The sequence below is a fragment of the Melanotaenia boesemani genome, chromosome 2 (genome assembly GCF_017639745.1).
Source record: "Melanotaenia boesemani isolate fMelBoe1 chromosome 2, fMelBoe1.pri, whole genome shotgun sequence".
In the NCBI taxonomy this organism is placed as follows: Eukaryota; Metazoa; Chordata; class Actinopteri; order Atheriniformes; family Melanotaeniidae; genus Melanotaenia; species Melanotaenia boesemani.
The window spans coordinates 28570482-28588370 of NC_055683.1; the positions used below are offsets into that span (position 1 = coordinate 28570482).

The following is a 17889-nucleotide window of genomic DNA, read 5'->3' on the forward strand; positions in this document are numbered from 1 at the left end:
CTACAAGCTTTGGTATCATTGGTTCTCAGTTGTCTTAAAAAGAAAAAAAAAGGAAATAAAAATGACACCACCACCTGTCTCTCATTTTTTTACTTTAGGGTGATAACGGAGCTCTTGGTCCTCGTGGAGAGGATGGACTAGAGGGACCAAAGGGTCAAACAGGACCCGCAGGTGATCCAGGAGCTCCTGGAATAGCTGGGGAGAAGGTATGTTAAAAAAAAAAGAAGAAAAAAAAAAAAAGAAGAGGGTGATAGGATGAAGGTGATCAGACTGGCAAGTTAGCTCATTAACATTAAAATGATAAACTGCATTATTAAGCAAAAATTTCAGTTATGAAAACTATATTCTTATTTAGTGGGTATTTTAATGAAGATTTGGATTTACATTTCCCAAATTTATTACTTCTACTTGGAGCTGTACTGCCACAGGATCAATGCACATACTTAGGCATTTAATCTTTGCCATTGCTATATGCAGAGATTTAGAAAGATGCTGTACAAGCACATGTGCAATAGTTTGTCATAAAAATGAAAATGAATGAAAATGAAAAATACTTAATTTATCTCCAAAGGGAAATTACATACATAGAAAATCTAAATAAATTCTTACGCAGTTTTATTTTTAATATTTTTCTGTTTTTTTTTCTCCTTCACTCTGTATGCAGGGTAAACTTGGTGTGCCTGGTTTGCCGGGATACCCAGGAAGACTAGGTCCTAAGGTGATTCAGCACTGATGGGTTTTTACAATCAGTAATGTGTCCTCAGGTCCCTTTATCAGAGTTTTGAGCAAAAGATGTGTGTCTTTGGCCATACTGTTTCCTGCCTGATTAAAAATAAAGGATGATAAATGGCACGTTAAAAAAGGCAATTTTATTTATAGTTCATTAGTGACATCAATTCATTACATGTTGATGAATGGTGTATTTAAGGCTGTGTTGGGCTCATGGATTAGATTTGCTTTAATTTGATACAGTGGTTAATTATAAGTTAATGGGACGTTGGAGGTGATGTGTGATAAATGAAGGGCCGAAGCTGATTAACCTCTACTTGTGTCTGCAGGGATCACTCGGCTTCCCTGGTGGGACAGGGGTCTCAGGAGAGAAAGGACGAAGGGTGAGGAGTCTGCTGACATTTTAGTTGCGACTTCTTTTTAATGCATGTGTAAATGTCTTCATGTAGGATATGTTATAAAGTAAATCAGTGATTAACAATTGTTATCCCTTAAAATGCAGGGTCCAGGTGGACAGCCAGGTCCTGGGGGCCAAAGAGGGTCAAATGTGAGTAGTCTACTCATTATGTTCACTCCATGTGTAAAGTAATGTTGTTTCTATTAGTTACCCACAGTTTACAACAACTTGTGAGAGACTGATGCTGTCAGATATCTGCCATATTTTCAAATTAACAGGTGTCTATCGTCTGCTTGCAGATTAGTTATTCATGTGCTAATCAGACAGATGTTTGTGTTCCTCTAGGGAGCCCGAGGGGGAAGAGGAGCAAGGGGGCCAACAGGAAAACCGGGAGAAAAGGTGAGCTTAGTGGCATAAACAAAGACATATGCACATACAGTTACACATACATAAACACACACCTGGCTGTCTCTTGAAGCATGGATGAATGCATCAGCCAAGTTGGAGGTGGTTGTTGCATTTTACCACTCAATGATAGGACATCTGGTGCAGCAAGAAGCCACTGTTTGGCAGGGAATGTTTCAGTTTATGGTCTCACCTTCAAAGACCAATTTGGAAGAGCTAAAGCTTTGTTAGAAGGCAAAAAGCTGAAAATGTGTGAGGGGTTTAACTGGGGTTATATTTGTGTTTCACCATGTCCACCTGACAGGGTTCTGCTGGACAGGAAGGTCCTCCTGGTTCTCCCGGAGAGCAGGTAATCTTTAGATTTATTTTTGGTATAATTCTTGAAGTAAATGAATAAAATCTACGTATGAATATTTTGTTGTATATCCTTTTTTGTTTTCTAGGGCCCTCAAGGACCACAGGGAAGGAATGGTGAGCCAGGACCCAAAGGGCCTAATGTGAGTGGGTTAAGTGTTTGACCTGTAATTCACTGCTAGTCATGTTACCTCACTCTACATTTTATGTTCACCTTTGGTGAAGTTCAGACATAATAAGAAAAGAATGTTCTCTTTTTAGGGTTCACCTGGAAAGGATGGATTACCAGGCCATCCAGGTCAAAGAGGAGAACCAGTGAGTCACTTTTGATCTAAAAAACATGCTACAGGTTTAGAGATGCATTTTTTCATTACAACTACAAGTGCACAATGTAAGAGGATCACGTTCAGAGTTAACATGATTTACTTAATATGTTAACACAGCAGCTATAAAGGCAAGGTTTCAGGACTGAATTACAAAACCTTTTGAGAGGTTTACACTAAATCTAATGCTGCACTTTCTGCAGTCCTCAGATAAGAGGATACTGTGCATACTGTCGCTGATTCACACTGAGGGTCGCTAGATTCTTCTGTCTTTTTCTTTAGGGATTCCAAGGCAAGAATGGACCTCCTGGGCCACCAGGAGTTGTTGGACCTCAGGTAAGAGGATCGGCTAAGGGAAATTCAATTGATTATGAAGAAAAATCATGTTTTCCAATAGTTTTAGAAAGCTGTCACATAGCATGTGATGCCTGCTATGGTTATCATCAGGGAAAATCTGGTGAGACAGGGCCAACTGGAGATAGAGGCCATCCAGGTTCACCAGGACCACCAGGTGAGCATGGTTTACCTGGGACTGCTGGAAAGGAGGGTGCCAAGGTGAGTGCTTTTCATCATAATGTCAGGATCATAATCGCCTTCCTTCATCATTAATGCTGTTAGATAAAGCCCACTGACTCTCTCAGCACTGCCTGAATATGTTATCTCGTGGGTCTCATCCTGACCTCTAATTTGCTAATAAATAACAGAGGAAACCTCATAGTGTTGAGTGTATTATGGCTCATAAAAGATAAATGCTCTTACTTAGCGTGACTTGCTGGTTGGTGTGATTTATGACAGCATGGGGGCCTTCTGTCTGCTACTGGCTACTTGCCTGAGATCTAATCTAAATATGCGTGTGTGTGTGTGGGTTCCAGGGAGATCCAGGTCCACCAGGAGCTCCAGGAAAGAGTGGTCCTGCTGGGCTTAAAGGCTTCAGGGGGAGCAGAGGGACCTCTGGTGCAATGGTAACACAGATTTCTAGACATTTCGCACATCCTTACCCGCTGTCACTGTCAACAACAGATTCTCTTGAAATGTGCACCTCACACTCAAATCACAAGGGAACATGGTGAATATGGAAGAGTTCTGCAAAACTAACTCTGTACTCAATATAATTTGAGTCAATGTAATTCCACACTCACTTATTTATTGGTAAATAATGTCTTTCCAATTTAAGTGAAGGTGGTTTGTCTCTCCAGGGTCCTGCAGGTCTAAAAGGAGGAGAGGGGCTTCCTGGTGTTTCAGGACTTATTGTAAGTCTAATTTTGTGAAATTACTTCCCACCTCATCTCTTGTTCCGTGCTCATGTTATATAGAATACTAGACACATAAAGGAGTAGGCTGTTTCCATGGTGACCAGTAATCGTGACTATCACATTAAATAAGAGTGATTCATGTGATATATACACCTCACCTCTCATCTCTTTTTATTTCCAGGGTGCCCCTGGAGAGAGGGGCCCTGCTGGGTTGGCAGGTGCTATTGGCCAGCCAGGACGACTTGGTGGTGTGGGTCCAGCTGGGCCAATGGGAGAGAAGGGCGAGCCAGTAAGATCTGAAAAATAGCAATATTCTTTTTGAGGCAACGGTGTCCACTAACACATATAGCATCACCTCCCACCACTGGGTAGAAAAATAATGTGTACTCTCATTTTGGAATCTATCATGGTGAGACAGCGAACACAAGAGAAATCAAACTTGCTTTCCTGGAAGTGTCTTTCCTTCCTGGTATTATACATTAATCAGTGTGCCATGCTGTGTTATTAGGACAGTAAGTGCTGAAACAGTTGCTAGATGTGTGCTGTTTTCCCATCTGTTTCCAAGGGGGAGAAGGGAACTGTGGGGCCAGCTGGGCATGACGGGGAACTTGGACCTATGGGGCTACCAGGAGTTGCAGGACCACCTGGGCCTCCAGGGGAGGATGGAGACAAGGTAGCGACATTAATCAGCCACACTAAACTGCACTTCTAAAGTAGAGTCCCTGCTGATTATTGAACTCAGTCAATTATATTAGTGAATTTTTTCTCTAGGGAGAGACAGGAGGACCAGGCCAGAAGGGCAGCAAAGGAGACAAAGGAGAAGCTGTAAGTATCATTATTTTTTTGCTTCTCTCTGTCTTTCTTTATGTGAATAACAGTGACTTCACATTATAACCATGCATCACCAGGTGATGAAGTTAAAAAGTGGATCATAGTTTGTTTGGGGTATTCAGTTGTCATAACTAGTTGTCTGGACAGTGCTGTAATGAACATAGGACTTTAATCATGTCCCACTCTCAGTAACTGTGTATTGAACTGTTACTTTGCTTTCCATGTTTTTTAGGGACCCCCAGGACCTACTGGCATTCAAGGACCTGTGGGCCAACCAGGACCATCTGTATGATCCATGCCTGGGATTATAAATCATATTAAAATGTATCATTATGTGATCATTTGACTTGGTTTTTGCTGTGTTAACTAACTTTTTATGTCACAGGGTGCAGATGGAGAGCCAGGTCCTCGTGGGCAACAGGGTGTCAATGGGGCAAAAGGTGATGAAGGGCCAAGGGGCTTTAAGGGGGCTGCTGGTCCTTCTGGACTACAGGTAAAACTTATCCCAACTTGAAAGCTAATGATAGGTCAGTGTCATTTGTTATTTATCTCATGTTTCTCACTATCGTTACAGGGGATGCCTGGACCACCAGGGGAGAAAGGAGAAAGTGGGCATGTTGGCTCTTTGGTGAGTGTTGCTCTGCAGTGTCTACACATGCTCTCTGTACACTAAGTTTCAGAGTTTATTACTCAGCTCAGTGCTGAGCACGGGTCATGCTTTTTTTTTTTTTTTTTAATTTCCAGAACTCCTGGACTCTGATACTGTCATAGTTAGTGAACATTTGCTATGAAATCCAGACAATAAACTCTTGAATTTCTTCTATTTATAAAGCCCTTTTCATGCTGAAGGCAACACAAAGTGCTATACATGAAAAAAGCAATTCATGCATATTAAAAATAAAATGAGCCTTTACACACATCAAAATAGATTACATATTGATCCAGAATCATTTGATTACGTTGACTAAGGTTTTTAAACATGAAAAGAAAAGGTAGGAAGAGAATATTTTTAGAATGCAGTGATCTTTGTAGAAGAAAATTACCCATAATAGTAACAGAAAGTGTAAAAATCTCATTAGGATGGTTGTAATAAAAAGCAAGTGTGTCCGTACAGGAGAGACAAGATTCTGTAAGTCACTTCTTTTTGTTTTGTTTTGTTTTACTTTCTAAGAGTACTGATTACTTTTTAGGTGGACCTTTGGCATATGTTGATCTCCTACCAGAAACATAACCTGACTTGGTTAATGCATGCTTTTCAGCATGATTTGTAATAGCAGTACACCAGTAAGAAGCAAACTAACTTTATGACAGTAAAATACCCAGGCTGAATTTCCTCTGATCAGTGATTAGTCTCAATATTATTCAGCCCTCGGTTGTCAGACTAGTATTTAAAGAAGAGCCAGTCTTTGCTTTATGCTTGGATCAATCTAAACTGAGGCAGCTGCACAAAAACAGAAGAGGGAATTTAGCTGCTCTGCCTCCAGCCTGTGAGCTTAAAGCTGTTTTTTTTTCCATTCTAATAGCCTTAATAACACTAAACACTCAGCTAAATTCATGTTTTCCCCAAGAACAAGCATTTTTGAAAGCAGCTCATTTGATTTGTCACAACAGGAAAAGCACAGGTGTAACTAATAATGCTAATTATGATTCTTCTCCTGGTAATGATCCCACTAAACAATGCCAGCAAGCTAGCATGTAAGGTGACAGACTGAGAGGGAGAACAGAAGAGATCTGTCGCAATCACAGCTTAATGACACAGTTAATAACCAAACAGCTCTTACGCATCTGTGGTTCTGAATAACCTGCTACTTCGCTGTCTGATCCAGAAATTTTTGCTAACTAGTTTGCCATGTTATTATCAGATGAGGACTCTTGATTTTGTTCCTCATAACTTAGCAAAAACCATATCTTATAAAATGTTCAAAATAACAATGGTGAGGTGAAAAAAAGCTTAACCCTTTAAATCTGTAATTATCCCAATGCATTGGAATCCATGGCTACATTTCCAAAATAGATGAGCCAAGGAATGAATGTGGTGGTCATGTTTGCAAAAGGAAGGGAAAGGATAAAAAGAAAAGCTGTGACAAAAAGGAGACAGTGGAGCATCAGAGTGGAAGGATGGAAGAGGCGGGGCATTCATTGTGAGCAGGAAGACGGTGTGACAGCTGCTAATCAGATTAGCCTCAGCCCTGGCTGTCTAATGAGCATCCTCCTTTGTGACAGTCATCTCACAACGCTGTCAGCCATGAACACACGCTCAACAAGATTCTCTATAGCTCTCCTTCTCTACAGTCAGATTAGGGAGGGAAAGCATTAAAATGGAACCAAAACAAGAGAGAGAGAGAGTGAGAGAGAGATGCCGAGGACTCAGTGGGAAAGTTTTATTCATGTGTCAGTGTTGCGGATCACAGAATCCTCCCCTCTAACACTGAAGTATCTCTTTGCCAGAAGGATATGTGTTTCCTCCAGTCTTGTACAGTCTCTCTCTGGGCAGATTGTCTGTCTCTCTGTTTCAGTGTCATCTTTACAACACAGGGCTCCCTCTAAGACTTCAGAGTGATTCAGAGTACGGCTCAACATGTACTCAACTGAAACTGAAGCCAAGCACTGTTAGGATTAATTGCTTGGTGCTCTCTTGAGCTGCACAGAAGAGTCAAATCACATGTCGCTGGGTAAGAGAATATGGTCGCTCACATCACAGGCTGGAGGTTTCTTATTAATAACTGAGAATAAGAGAGAGGCAGTGGGAGGCGAAAACGAGAAACAGTCAGAGCCTGTGTCATATTGAGGGTAATGACCTGTCTGGATGTCTTCATCATGTCAGTATGATAATAATCATAGATACTAGGGCCATTGCATAAGCACTCCAGCATGGGCTGACATCTAACTCTTATTTAATTTAGAAGCCACCAATTCGCATTCAGTTTGTATCTCTGAATGTTTTATTTGATCTTAATTTAAATGTTTCATTTCTGTCTCCATAGGGACCTCCAGGACAGCACGGCCCACGAGGCCCTCAAGGACCTATTGGTGGAGAGGTAAAGTGCAAATTCTTTTTGTTCTCATCTTTTTTAAAAAACACAAATTAAATCTAAAGAATCTCATTATTAATACAGTTAGTTATACAGACAATACCGCATTACAACGTTTCACTGGAACATGTGCTGATAGCTATTTGTGTTAAATTATTTGAACTAATAAATGCACCAACATGCTTCATTTTACTTAGTTATGCAAATCACTGCAATCAGCGCAACCATATATTCAAAGTAGACCTCATATAATGGATAAATGTGCATAATCTTGCATAATTCCTTTCTGCCAAAGCTTGATGTCTTTGCATTTGTAACAGTTAGTTGAAGTTTGAAAATATTTGTTTTGTTGTCAATTTTCTCCCTTTTAATATTTATAACTACAGCTAAATCATTCATTTTGTTCATTTAGTTTTTGCATTAAAAAAAACATCTGCAGTTCAGTTTTGAAATCATTCCCTATGTAAGAAACGGAGTCCTTATCTTTTCAAGTGATGGCTGCAGCATTCTTTTGTGAATCATAAAAAATGATGCTCTAAAGAAGACTCCCATTCAGAACACACAATATTATCCAAATATCAATGCAACTGCTCAATTACCTTACTCACAACAAATGCTGCATATTTTCCAGCTTCTGATTGCTTCTCAACACTTCCTGCTACAGACCTTCCACTGCTTTTAAAATCTAAAATATGAATAATTAAATAGCATTAGAATATAATCCCTGTGAAAGAGTTATATTTACTGCTTTATGAATCATTTAGGAGCGTTAGACTATTATCTCTGAGAGGCAGTTATATTTACCTCTAGTAATGGCCGCCCTCCGCAGCCTCTCATATCGGTCAATTATTCAGCAGTGAGCTGCAGAAAACTATGAGAGCCACACTAACGCTTCATCTCAGGAAACATGGAAACAGCAGTACGGAGATGGATGAATCCATAAATGGATTGATACAAGACTGCTGGAAAAGAGTGAAATGGGGTTAGATAGCACGTGAGGAAAGCTGTTGACAGCCAGGGTTCTGTAGTGGTGCATGTCTGTGTTCATCTCTTACAGTTGTGCATTCAGCTAAAGACACAGATTAACCACGCTCATCTAAAGAAACCTCATCTAAATACAGTGCATGCATGCACACTTACATGCATTCACATGCACAAGCAAACAGACTGAGAGAAAGAAAATCGGCTTGACTCTTTTGTGATTTCAACAATATCCAGATACACTGCTGCAGGAAAACTGACGTTCAGTATTTTCCTTGTGTTGTGATCATTTTGTTCCAGTTTCAGCATTTTGCAAGCAAAGCTGCTGACAAACAGACAGAAAATACTGCAGAACACTGCAGTATTGGATTTTCTGAAATTTAATAAATATTTAAAACTTGCTCTGGTTTTAGTTTAGTTTAGCTTTTCTCTCCTCCTGCCACAGGGCCCACCTGGTTTGCCTGGAGGAGTTGGTCAACCTGGACTTGTTGGTGAAAAGGTTGGCAATTGCTTTTACCCACTACCCTACACAGCATGTGGTTTGTAAAGTATCTACAGACCAGACCTTCAATCTATATGCTGTTATATACTATCAAATGTTCCCTCTCTGTCAGGGGGAGGATGGAGAAGCAGGAGACCCTGGGTCAGTTGGAGAGCCTGGTAATAATGTGAGTCACACTAACTTTTTTTTTTTTTTTTTTGCTTGAACTTATGCTTTTTTGATTCACCCTTAAACCTCAAAACAATTTTATTTGCTGGTGTCCCAGGGTGCTAAAGGTGATGTAGGCGAGAAGGGTGACTCTGGCCCTCCTGGTGCTGCTGGACCTCCTGGACCCAGAGGAGCACCAGGAGAAGACGGACCCAAAGGCAATCTTGTAAGCTGATCAATAATGTTTTCTCACTCTCCTTATCGAGTCATTCAGTCTTTCTAATATCCTGTGTTGTTTTTCCTGCTCTTTCTTTCGCTCTTAGGGTCCTATTGGATTTCCTGGAGATTCTGGACCACCTGGAGAACCAGGTTCCAATGTACGTTTTTTTTTTTTTTTTCTAATTTCTAAAATCTCTGATTTTTAATAATTAATCTCTTAACTAATTTCCATCTGCTTTTTATTTTTTGATGATGATTTTTCAATTGCATTTCTTTACTCAGGGAGTAGATGGTTCACCTGGATCTAAAGGAGACAATGGAGAACCTGGAAAAGCAGTGAGCAGAGATTTTTATTTTCTTTAAACTGTTATTATTTGCATCCTATACTGACAACTATACAATCTCTGGTCAGTTTAGATCAAGTCTGGCACATAATAACATTATGGCAAGGTCGTCTCCTCAGTGTTTTCGTGTGGGTGGGAAAGTGTTTCTGTTTCAAGTGTTTCGGTCATCTGCAGGGACCCCCAGGAGCTTCTGGAGAGCCAGGACCTCCTGGACCTCCTGGACGAAGGGTGAGATTAATGCATCATAGATATTTTGATGCAAACACATATACGTATATATAACTTTATGTTGTGTATGTATACCCCATGCTATTGTCACTACCATTTTGTCTGCTGTCTCTACCAGGGTCATGTAGGTGCTGCAGGTAAAGAGGGGAAACAAGGCATGAAAGGAGCCAAAGTAAGAATAAGAACAATAATCTTTTGGTAAATGGTGATATTAAAATTATTAATCAATAATATCGCAAGAGTTATGCTACCTGACTGTATACAGCATTTTCTAGAAACCCTTAGAAACTTCTTTAAAAATCTGTTTTACTCCTAATGTGTTACAATTGCACATCCTTCTCCCTCTTGTTTTTTTAAGGGAGCAACAGGAGCTCTGGGTCAAGTGGGAAAGACAGGCCCAGTAGGACCCCAAGGACAGCCAGGAAGGCCTGGTCCAGAGGGGCTTCGAGGCATTCCAGGACCTGCGGTCAGTATGAGGGTCTGGGGATGGAAAATGTTACTTCAGTTCAAAGACTTTGAGGCCACTGTTCACAATGATGGTCTCATCACACTGTATTGCACATGGTTATTTTACAGGGCGAACATGGGTTAAATGGGCCACCAGGGCAAACTGGACCACCAGGACCATTAGTAAGACCGTTATATATGGCTGAAGTCTGCTAAATGAAAGATGGATAATAATAATTATAAGAAAAATTATGTTAAATGTAACTATTTTTAACAGACAAGTAAGAAAGAAATACTGTATCTTAATACTAATGCTTATCACTGTTAATAGGGGCCACCAGGACTTCCAGGATTGAAAGGAGACCCTGGAAACAAAGGAGAAAAAGTGAGTGTTTAGTCTTTAACAGAGATTAATCTGCACTAGTCTTAACCTAGAGAAAAGCTGGTGATGAACCATGTCTCTCTCTGCAGGGTCATGGTGGGTTGATTGGTCTAATAGGGCCCCCTGGAGAATCTGGTGAGAAAGGAGACAGAGGCCTGCCAGGAAATCAGGGTTCACAAGGACCTAAAGGAGATGAGGTATATGTGGCTGCATCACAATTCACCTGATAAACTTTTCCACAAAATGATTTTTGACAAGTCGTGATTGTGATCATGCTTAGGGTGTGGCAGGCCCACATGGTCCCACTGGCCCACCTGGGCCACCTGGACTCTCTGTAAGTAGCATAACTCTTGCAATATTATTGATTAATAATTTTAATATCACCATTTACCAAAAGATTATTGATTTTGTTTTCACAATACACAGCCACAATGGTGACTCTGCTGAGTTTTTTTTTTTTTTTAATGTTGAAACCAACTCATGAACTTAATTACAATACGAATATATTACTGTCCATGACAGTTTCTAATGGGATACGACTAGGCAAGTTTGAATGTAATAAGGAGAACTGATAATGAAAGTTTCCTAATCTTTAATAGCTGATGTTCTTCTACTTGTGTTTTTATGTGTATCTACCCTTCATCTGGATTACTAGGGTGCAGCTGGTGAGAAAGGATCGAAGGGAGAGACAGTGAGTAGAATAATCTGCCTTATTTATGCATTGCCATTTTTGTATTTACACCTCTTCTTGGGAAGCAGCTGAAGGGAACATATGCTGGGTACAAAGGAGAAACTGTTTGTTGGCTTAAATGTTCCATGCTTTCTAATCACAGTGCTCCACTGTGTTTACTGCATGTCTTTGGATCTATAAGCCAGCCATGTTTGCCTTGTGTGTGATTTTTCCAGTGGACCCTTATAATAGGATTTGGTTGTGGTAGGTGTAATGTTATAAAAAACAGTACAGTGGGCTTTGAGAGCCAAGGCTTTCAAGGCCCAGTGCTGATGCTGAGTGCCGATGCACACAGCTGGATAATCCTATAAACAACAGCTATACAATATCTGCCTGGGTAAAGTTGGGATTTAGATAAAAGGTAGAGGGAACGCTCCAGGTGAGACGTGAATGACACAATCTTTGTCCTCTTCTATTCTTAAGGGTGGCATTGGTCCTATTGGAGATCCAGGCCCTGCTGGTCCTCCAGGGTCCCCTGTAAGTGCCATTATTGATCCACTTTATGGTTGTCTCAGTGCCATTTTATAATTCTTTTGTGTCCTTTGATTACTTTCTCACCCATTTCTGATACCTTCAGGGACCTCCTGCAACAATGGTGCAACCCCTACCTATTAGGGAGGGCAGACGTAAGAAACGAAGGCACTCAGATCGGGCAAGAGCCGAATCCAGAGAGGAAGATGTAGATCCGGATATGATGGCGTTCCTCCAAGGAGATCAGCCTCTAGAGGATGCTGAGGGAATGGAGGAAGTCTTTGCCACTCTTTCTTCTATGAAGAATGAAGTGGAGCTCATGAGAAGGCCTCTTGGAACTTTTGAGAGCCCTGCTCGGACCTGCAAAGAGCTCATGATGGTTCATCCTTATTACAAAGACGGTAAGCAAACATAGCTCAGGATGCCTGATTTACTACCAGTGACATTTTTCATGAAAACAATAAAAAAATATATCCTTTTAGGACAAAATTATGCTTACCATTTTATGACTTTCTGTGTTGATTTTAATAATGTTTGTTGTTTTAGGAGAATACTGGATAGATCCTAACCAGGGCTGTCACAAAGACTCGATCAAGGTCTACTGTAACTTCACAGCCGATGGACAGACCTGTCTCTACCCTGACAAAAGGTTTGAGATGGTGAGCCTCCAATCTCATGCTGTCATCCGTTACACACCAGACACTGTCATATTACATCAGAACAAAAAAACTCCCAGTATCTCTTGATCCACAATTTTTCCTCAACATGCTCATCTCCTTTGAGTGTCCAGGTGAAATTATCAGCATGGAACAAAGAGAAACCAGGAAGCTGGTACAGTCAATACAGGAAGGGCAAACAGGTAAGATAAAGAAATGAATCAAATAAATCCAACCACATTTCTGAAAAATAATCTCAGCTGGCTCCAAAAGCCAATTTGCAATCTTTCTCTGGTAAATTACCCATTGAAGCTAAAAGTGTCAGCCTGATATTCATGCATAACACCGAGTGAGTAAACATGTGTGCGTATCCATCTATGTGCACATGGCTGCATATGAATATTTTGGTTTATTCGTAAATCTGCTCTCTGGATAGTTTGGTATTCATTTATTAGATTATGTGCAATGAAGCGCTTTATTTGAAATTGCCAACAGTCGATTACAGCATGCAGCATGATTCACACACAATGTTGTTGACAGCTGTGTTTCATTGACGAGCATTCATGACCTCTCATGTGCACCTGTTTTGAGGTCTCATAATTCTCTCAAATAATAACATAGCTGCCATCACAGCTGTAATTTATTGACTCTCCCACGCCATCTCTGACTGCAGCGTAGTTTTCTTTTGTTCTGTAGATTTATTTGGTCTGTGTAGTCTTTTCTATTCTTGGGTTTTAAAACTCCAGCATGTGTTGGGACACTTGTGACCTCAGTAATAGAAATACAGTTAAAATTCATAGCTTTATTACCCATAGTACAAAAGTACTTACGCTCACACAGCATTATCACATACAAAATAGATTTTTCATTAGTGTCAAAGGGATGACTTTGTCAATAATAAAAAATCTATTTTGTATGTGAGAATGCTGTTTTATTAATTAAGCTAATCTCATATTAAACATTCTATGTTTCTGTTTCATTCAGTTTTCCTACAATGACAGGGATGGGAGCCCTGTACACGTAGTTCAACTGACCTTCTTAAAACTGCTAAGTGCCACAGCCAAGCAAAGCTTCACGTATACCTGTCAGAACTCAGCAGGCTGGTTTGACAGCGCCTCCCTCTCCTATAAGCATGCCCTCCGCTTTCGGGGCAGCAACGATGAGGAGCTGACACATTCCAAAAGCCCATTCATCACAGCAGTGCATGATGGATGCCAGGTCAGTACTGTGTGTTGAGGAAGGAGACTAGCTGGACAAATAGGAAAATAGTGTTAATGAGACTAATGTGACTGTTGGGCTGTTGTAAGCTGGACTCAATACAACTGATTTGGTGATTGATTTAGATGAGAGTGGGAGGAGCTAGTTATACTTAATACATTAAAGCCAAACAAATTCTGATAATGGCTTCCTTTTTTTTTTGTTACAGTTCCGTAAAGGTCAAGACAAAACCATTTTAGAGATCGACTCCCCTTCAGCAGAGCTGCTCCCTATCCTAGATGTGGTGCCTGCAGACTTTGGCAGCAACAACCAGAAGTTTGGATTTCAAGTTGGACATGTGTGCTTCAATGGCTAACGTCTTGGCAGCAACAAACACATAAGAAGACATTCACAGGAGGTTTTCAGTGAAAGAAACTGGACTTTAACCGGTACTCCAACAATATTTATTTTGTTATGTTCCAGCATGTGGGTTTGAGTTTTAAGACTCTTCAATGGCCAATGAAATATTTTCTAAGGCTTTATAGCTGTATGTGCTAAAGCAAGAAAGAAAAGATATGCAACAACAGAAGCAAAGGTCATTTACCAAAGGAAATTATTGCAGTTAGATATATTTAAATATGTTTTTATTGTTGTTTCTGTTTTCTCACTGTTTTACTGGGCTATAATGGATCCTCTGGAATTATGGGGACTATGCCACTTGACAACAACCGATTATAAACACAATGGATCTGTGCAGTCACAGTTAGTATTACTGTTTTGCAGCGCAGTTGACTTTGCAGCCTATGGATGTCTCATAGCTTCCAAATCAAGTAGACATCCAAAGCAAAAAGTGGAGACCAAATAAATCAGAGCTGTGGCGTTCATTTGCATGCTTGGATTTCACTTTAATGACTAGTTGTGAACTAGCCTAGCATAATAATTCCACACGAGCACTATAATTAATTTCCTGTGAGCAGGAATGATAAATTGTCCTTTTTACCCTTCAAGTGCAGTTTGCTCAGTGAATTGCCTTGTTTTGTATTCATTTGGTGTTGCTAGTTATTGAGCCTGACACTTACTTGAATGAATAAGGTTGTTTCCTGTATTGGACTGCTTCCCCCCATATGCTTGATAATAAGCTGTTGGAGCCCTCCATGTTTCAGCAGACCTAAATACTGTATGTATCAGAGTTCCATCCTTTCAGCAGCGGTATGCACTTGCTATAACATATCCCAGCACTCAAGCTGGGGATATTTCCAGGCTTGAATTAAGAGGATGAATTAAGAACATGCTGATTAAAATGTTCCCTTTTCCAAAGTGCAGTCCTTCATACCAAGAGACATTTCAAGCATCTCCTGAGAGTATTTTTTTAATTGCTGACTTAACCTGTTTAGATTTTTCTGCCCAACTCAGTTTTTTTTCCTCCTCTGTTTTGTTCATATGCTGAAATTTGAACAGAATGCATTTCTATTCTGGCATGAATTGCTCTTCAGTGGTGCTAAAGATGATTCTTATTTGTGTAACTATGTTTGTGTGTCTCTGTGGGCAGGATTATAGGACTGGAGAGTTAGAGGGTTATTGCTCTTTCAGCAGTACGAAATGCCCTCAGAGGCTGGGGATGTGTCTCCTGTTTGTGGCACATCTTCTGGCTGATTGTGTCATTTTCACAGAGCCAGTAAAAGGAGGCAAAGAATAGTTCAGAGCAACACAGCTAATTGCTTTAAAGGGAGAAACCACTCTTGATCTGCCGCTCATATAATTTTGGGATAGTAAATTGGTTTCAGCACAGTGTAATTATAATTAAGAATGGAGCTAACAGATTTCAATAGGTTGATTTTTTTTTATATTTTTTCTCAATGATTTTATAGTGAATTGAAAAATATCACAAGTAAAATCACGATGGGTGCTGATATGATGTCGCAAGAACACTCTATTATTCAGAATTTGTTTTTAGATGATGAAATCACTACTGTCTCTCTCTGCAGATTGGCTGAAGCATCTTTGAATTGAATTGGTAAATGGAGCTGTGAAATACCACAGAAATAGCAAATGTGAGTGAATCGTACTTAATGGCTGATTTTCCCTTGAGCAAATGAAATTTCTTGATGCTCTAACTACCTCCTCAGACTAAAAAATGTAGGCTACATGAACAATGTGTAATTATGTTATTTAGTCCTGCTTTTCCACTTGTTTCATAGCATTCAAGCAATACTGTTTTTGTTTCTCTTCTCCTTTCCCGTAATGCTGTGCCATACATGTGTATAGTGTTTGTTGTACTAATTTTATATACTGTACAGTTATTCTTAGGACTCTTTGAGCAAGAACCTTATGCCTGAATGAAAACAAATGTTTTTTTCAAAAGGTGCTGTGCAAATAAAAACCACAACAAGTCAAGAAGAAGAAGTCTGTTTTCTTATTTTCATCCAGGCAGCATACAACAGTGTCCACTGGGCATGTGGTTGTTTGCAATGTCCAGTCACAGTGTAATCCACTCTTCATTACCACCTTTTTTTGCAGCTTTCACTCAGCAAGCATGCAATCAGAAACCACACACAATCTATGTAATCAAATCCAATTTGCTGCCCAGTTCATTTATTCCAATTAGCTTTGTTTCGGTTCTCAAGAGGGAAGGCGGTAAATTGACAGATGTAAAGAATAGATAGAAAGATAAATGGTGGGAAGATGAGATTGGTAATGAAAAGGCTGAAATAGACTAAATGCACAGCACATGCATTCATACACACACTCACACACACCAACACACATGAACTGTTTTCTTGTACACATCTTGGTACAAGGTTCTCCTCTTTAGGGGCCGATGTTCAAGGTTAGCATCAATAGCTGAATAAAGGTTAACATGTTCTTTTCCTTTTCTTTTCCTTTCTCTTTCACTCAATTGAATCTTATCCACACTAAGCTCTTGACCAGGAAAGGTCATCTGTTTCCACTACCTCAAAATAATGATAGCAGAACACCATAGTGACTGTCAATATGGTATTTCCTCAGTGCACTGCCCTTTTTCCTTGTTCATATTCCATCCTATAGTGTCCTCCATTCTGGTGACATTGGGTTCCTATAGCCATAGTTTCTCCTGTGTGCTAAGCTTTTGTCTGCATCACTGCAGTGCTACATACAGCTGCTTTCTCAAAGAGCTCTCTTTTTTTAAGCTCTTTGAAAAGAGCTATCTATACAGTATCTCACATAAGTGAGTGCACCCTTCACATTTTTTCAAATATTTTGGTATATCTTTTCATGAGAAAACACTAAATAAATTTAACTTTGTTATACAGAATATCAAACTATGGAAACTAAACTTTGATATTCTGTATGACAAAGTTTCATTTCTGTAGTGTTGTGTCATGAAACGATATACTAAAATATTTGCAAAAATGTGAAAGGGTGTACTCACTTATGTGAGATACTGTATATGTACTAGTTTACTAATAACAGAATAAGAATAATCTATCAAAAGTTAGCTGCCTAAATGACAGTGACTTGAAAGAAACTGGAAAGCAGTTTTTTCGTTTCAGAGATATAAAACACTGCAAGTGAAACAATAAGAGCTTTTCTTCCAGCTGTTTTGTGGGCTCAGTGCTTTAAACGCTTTAAACAGTGCTTGTTAAGGCTCTAGAAGAATTACTTGCCAATCCTTTGTATTTTGCAATTTGTATGTAATACTCCACAAATGTGCATGGTCCCAAACCATCACAATCTCACAAAAAATACACATACTAGGTCTGGTTATCCACATGTACAAAATGTAGTGTCACAAGACAAGAAGGTTAAAAATTGTAAGATAAGATAGTATAATTTTTGTCTTTCTATTTATTTTTAACCCTGACCATATTTCTTTCTAACGTTTAACACTGACAGTGATTCATGTTGATGTTGAAAATGTTGTTAACCGCAGCTGATAGCAAAGATAAAAAAAAACATAGAGTTGCTGCACAATATTTGTTCAAATGGAACTAAAATGTAATTATCAAGTGTAATACATGCAATATCACATTTGTGAAACATGATCCAAACTGTAAGTGTAATGTTTCAAGTAATATTTTTTAAGCCTTAAAAATGGTGTAATTTTCTACTTTCTTAGCATGCAAGACAGTTTAATATAATGCAAAATTAATTTGCATTGTAGAATGAAACTGTTGATGAAGGAGTCATTGGCTAATATCTAGTTTGATATTTGTAAGCTGATCCTTCTGTCCCTGTGATGGCCTAGCAACAGGTCTAGCATGTACCCAGCCGCTAGCCTATA

At 39.6% G+C, this 17889-nt stretch overlaps 1 protein-coding gene across 1 annotated transcript in view; it reads left to right on the forward strand.

Annotated features, from left to right (window-relative positions):
- Nucleotides 1-16019, forward strand: part of col5a3a (collagen, type V, alpha 3a) — a 53332-nt gene extending 37313 nt beyond the window's left edge. The window contains exons 30-67 of the mRNA XM_041976181.1: nucleotides 99-206; nucleotides 665-718; nucleotides 1059-1112; nucleotides 1232-1276; nucleotides 1472-1525; nucleotides 1836-1880; nucleotides 1975-2028; nucleotides 2147-2200; nucleotides 2491-2544; nucleotides 2656-2763; nucleotides 3081-3170; nucleotides 3405-3458; nucleotides 3643-3750; nucleotides 4027-4134; nucleotides 4233-4286; nucleotides 4525-4578; nucleotides 4678-4785; nucleotides 4867-4920; nucleotides 7277-7330; nucleotides 8751-8804; nucleotides 8920-8973; nucleotides 9073-9180; nucleotides 9278-9331; nucleotides 9456-9509; nucleotides 9692-9745; nucleotides 9864-9917; nucleotides 10104-10211; nucleotides 10322-10375; nucleotides 10524-10577; nucleotides 10664-10771; nucleotides 10855-10908; nucleotides 11230-11265; nucleotides 11728-11781; nucleotides 11882-12176; nucleotides 12322-12434; nucleotides 12566-12634; nucleotides 13416-13649; nucleotides 13858-16019. Coding sequence (XP_041832115.1) covers nucleotides 99-206; nucleotides 665-718; nucleotides 1059-1112; nucleotides 1232-1276; nucleotides 1472-1525; nucleotides 1836-1880; nucleotides 1975-2028; nucleotides 2147-2200; nucleotides 2491-2544; nucleotides 2656-2763; nucleotides 3081-3170; nucleotides 3405-3458; nucleotides 3643-3750; nucleotides 4027-4134; nucleotides 4233-4286; nucleotides 4525-4578; nucleotides 4678-4785; nucleotides 4867-4920; nucleotides 7277-7330; nucleotides 8751-8804; nucleotides 8920-8973; nucleotides 9073-9180; nucleotides 9278-9331; nucleotides 9456-9509; nucleotides 9692-9745; nucleotides 9864-9917; nucleotides 10104-10211; nucleotides 10322-10375; nucleotides 10524-10577; nucleotides 10664-10771; nucleotides 10855-10908; nucleotides 11230-11265; nucleotides 11728-11781; nucleotides 11882-12176; nucleotides 12322-12434; nucleotides 12566-12634; nucleotides 13416-13649; nucleotides 13858-14004 — 3072 coding nt within the window. The 3' untranslated portion in view covers nucleotides 14005-16019. The remainder of the gene's footprint in view (nucleotides 1-98; nucleotides 207-664; nucleotides 719-1058; nucleotides 1113-1231; nucleotides 1277-1471; nucleotides 1526-1835; nucleotides 1881-1974; nucleotides 2029-2146; nucleotides 2201-2490; nucleotides 2545-2655; nucleotides 2764-3080; nucleotides 3171-3404; nucleotides 3459-3642; nucleotides 3751-4026; nucleotides 4135-4232; nucleotides 4287-4524; nucleotides 4579-4677; nucleotides 4786-4866; nucleotides 4921-7276; nucleotides 7331-8750; nucleotides 8805-8919; nucleotides 8974-9072; nucleotides 9181-9277; nucleotides 9332-9455; nucleotides 9510-9691; nucleotides 9746-9863; nucleotides 9918-10103; nucleotides 10212-10321; nucleotides 10376-10523; nucleotides 10578-10663; nucleotides 10772-10854; nucleotides 10909-11229; nucleotides 11266-11727; nucleotides 11782-11881; nucleotides 12177-12321; nucleotides 12435-12565; nucleotides 12635-13415; nucleotides 13650-13857) is intronic.
- The last annotated feature ends 1870 nt before the right edge of the window (nucleotides 16020-17889 follow it).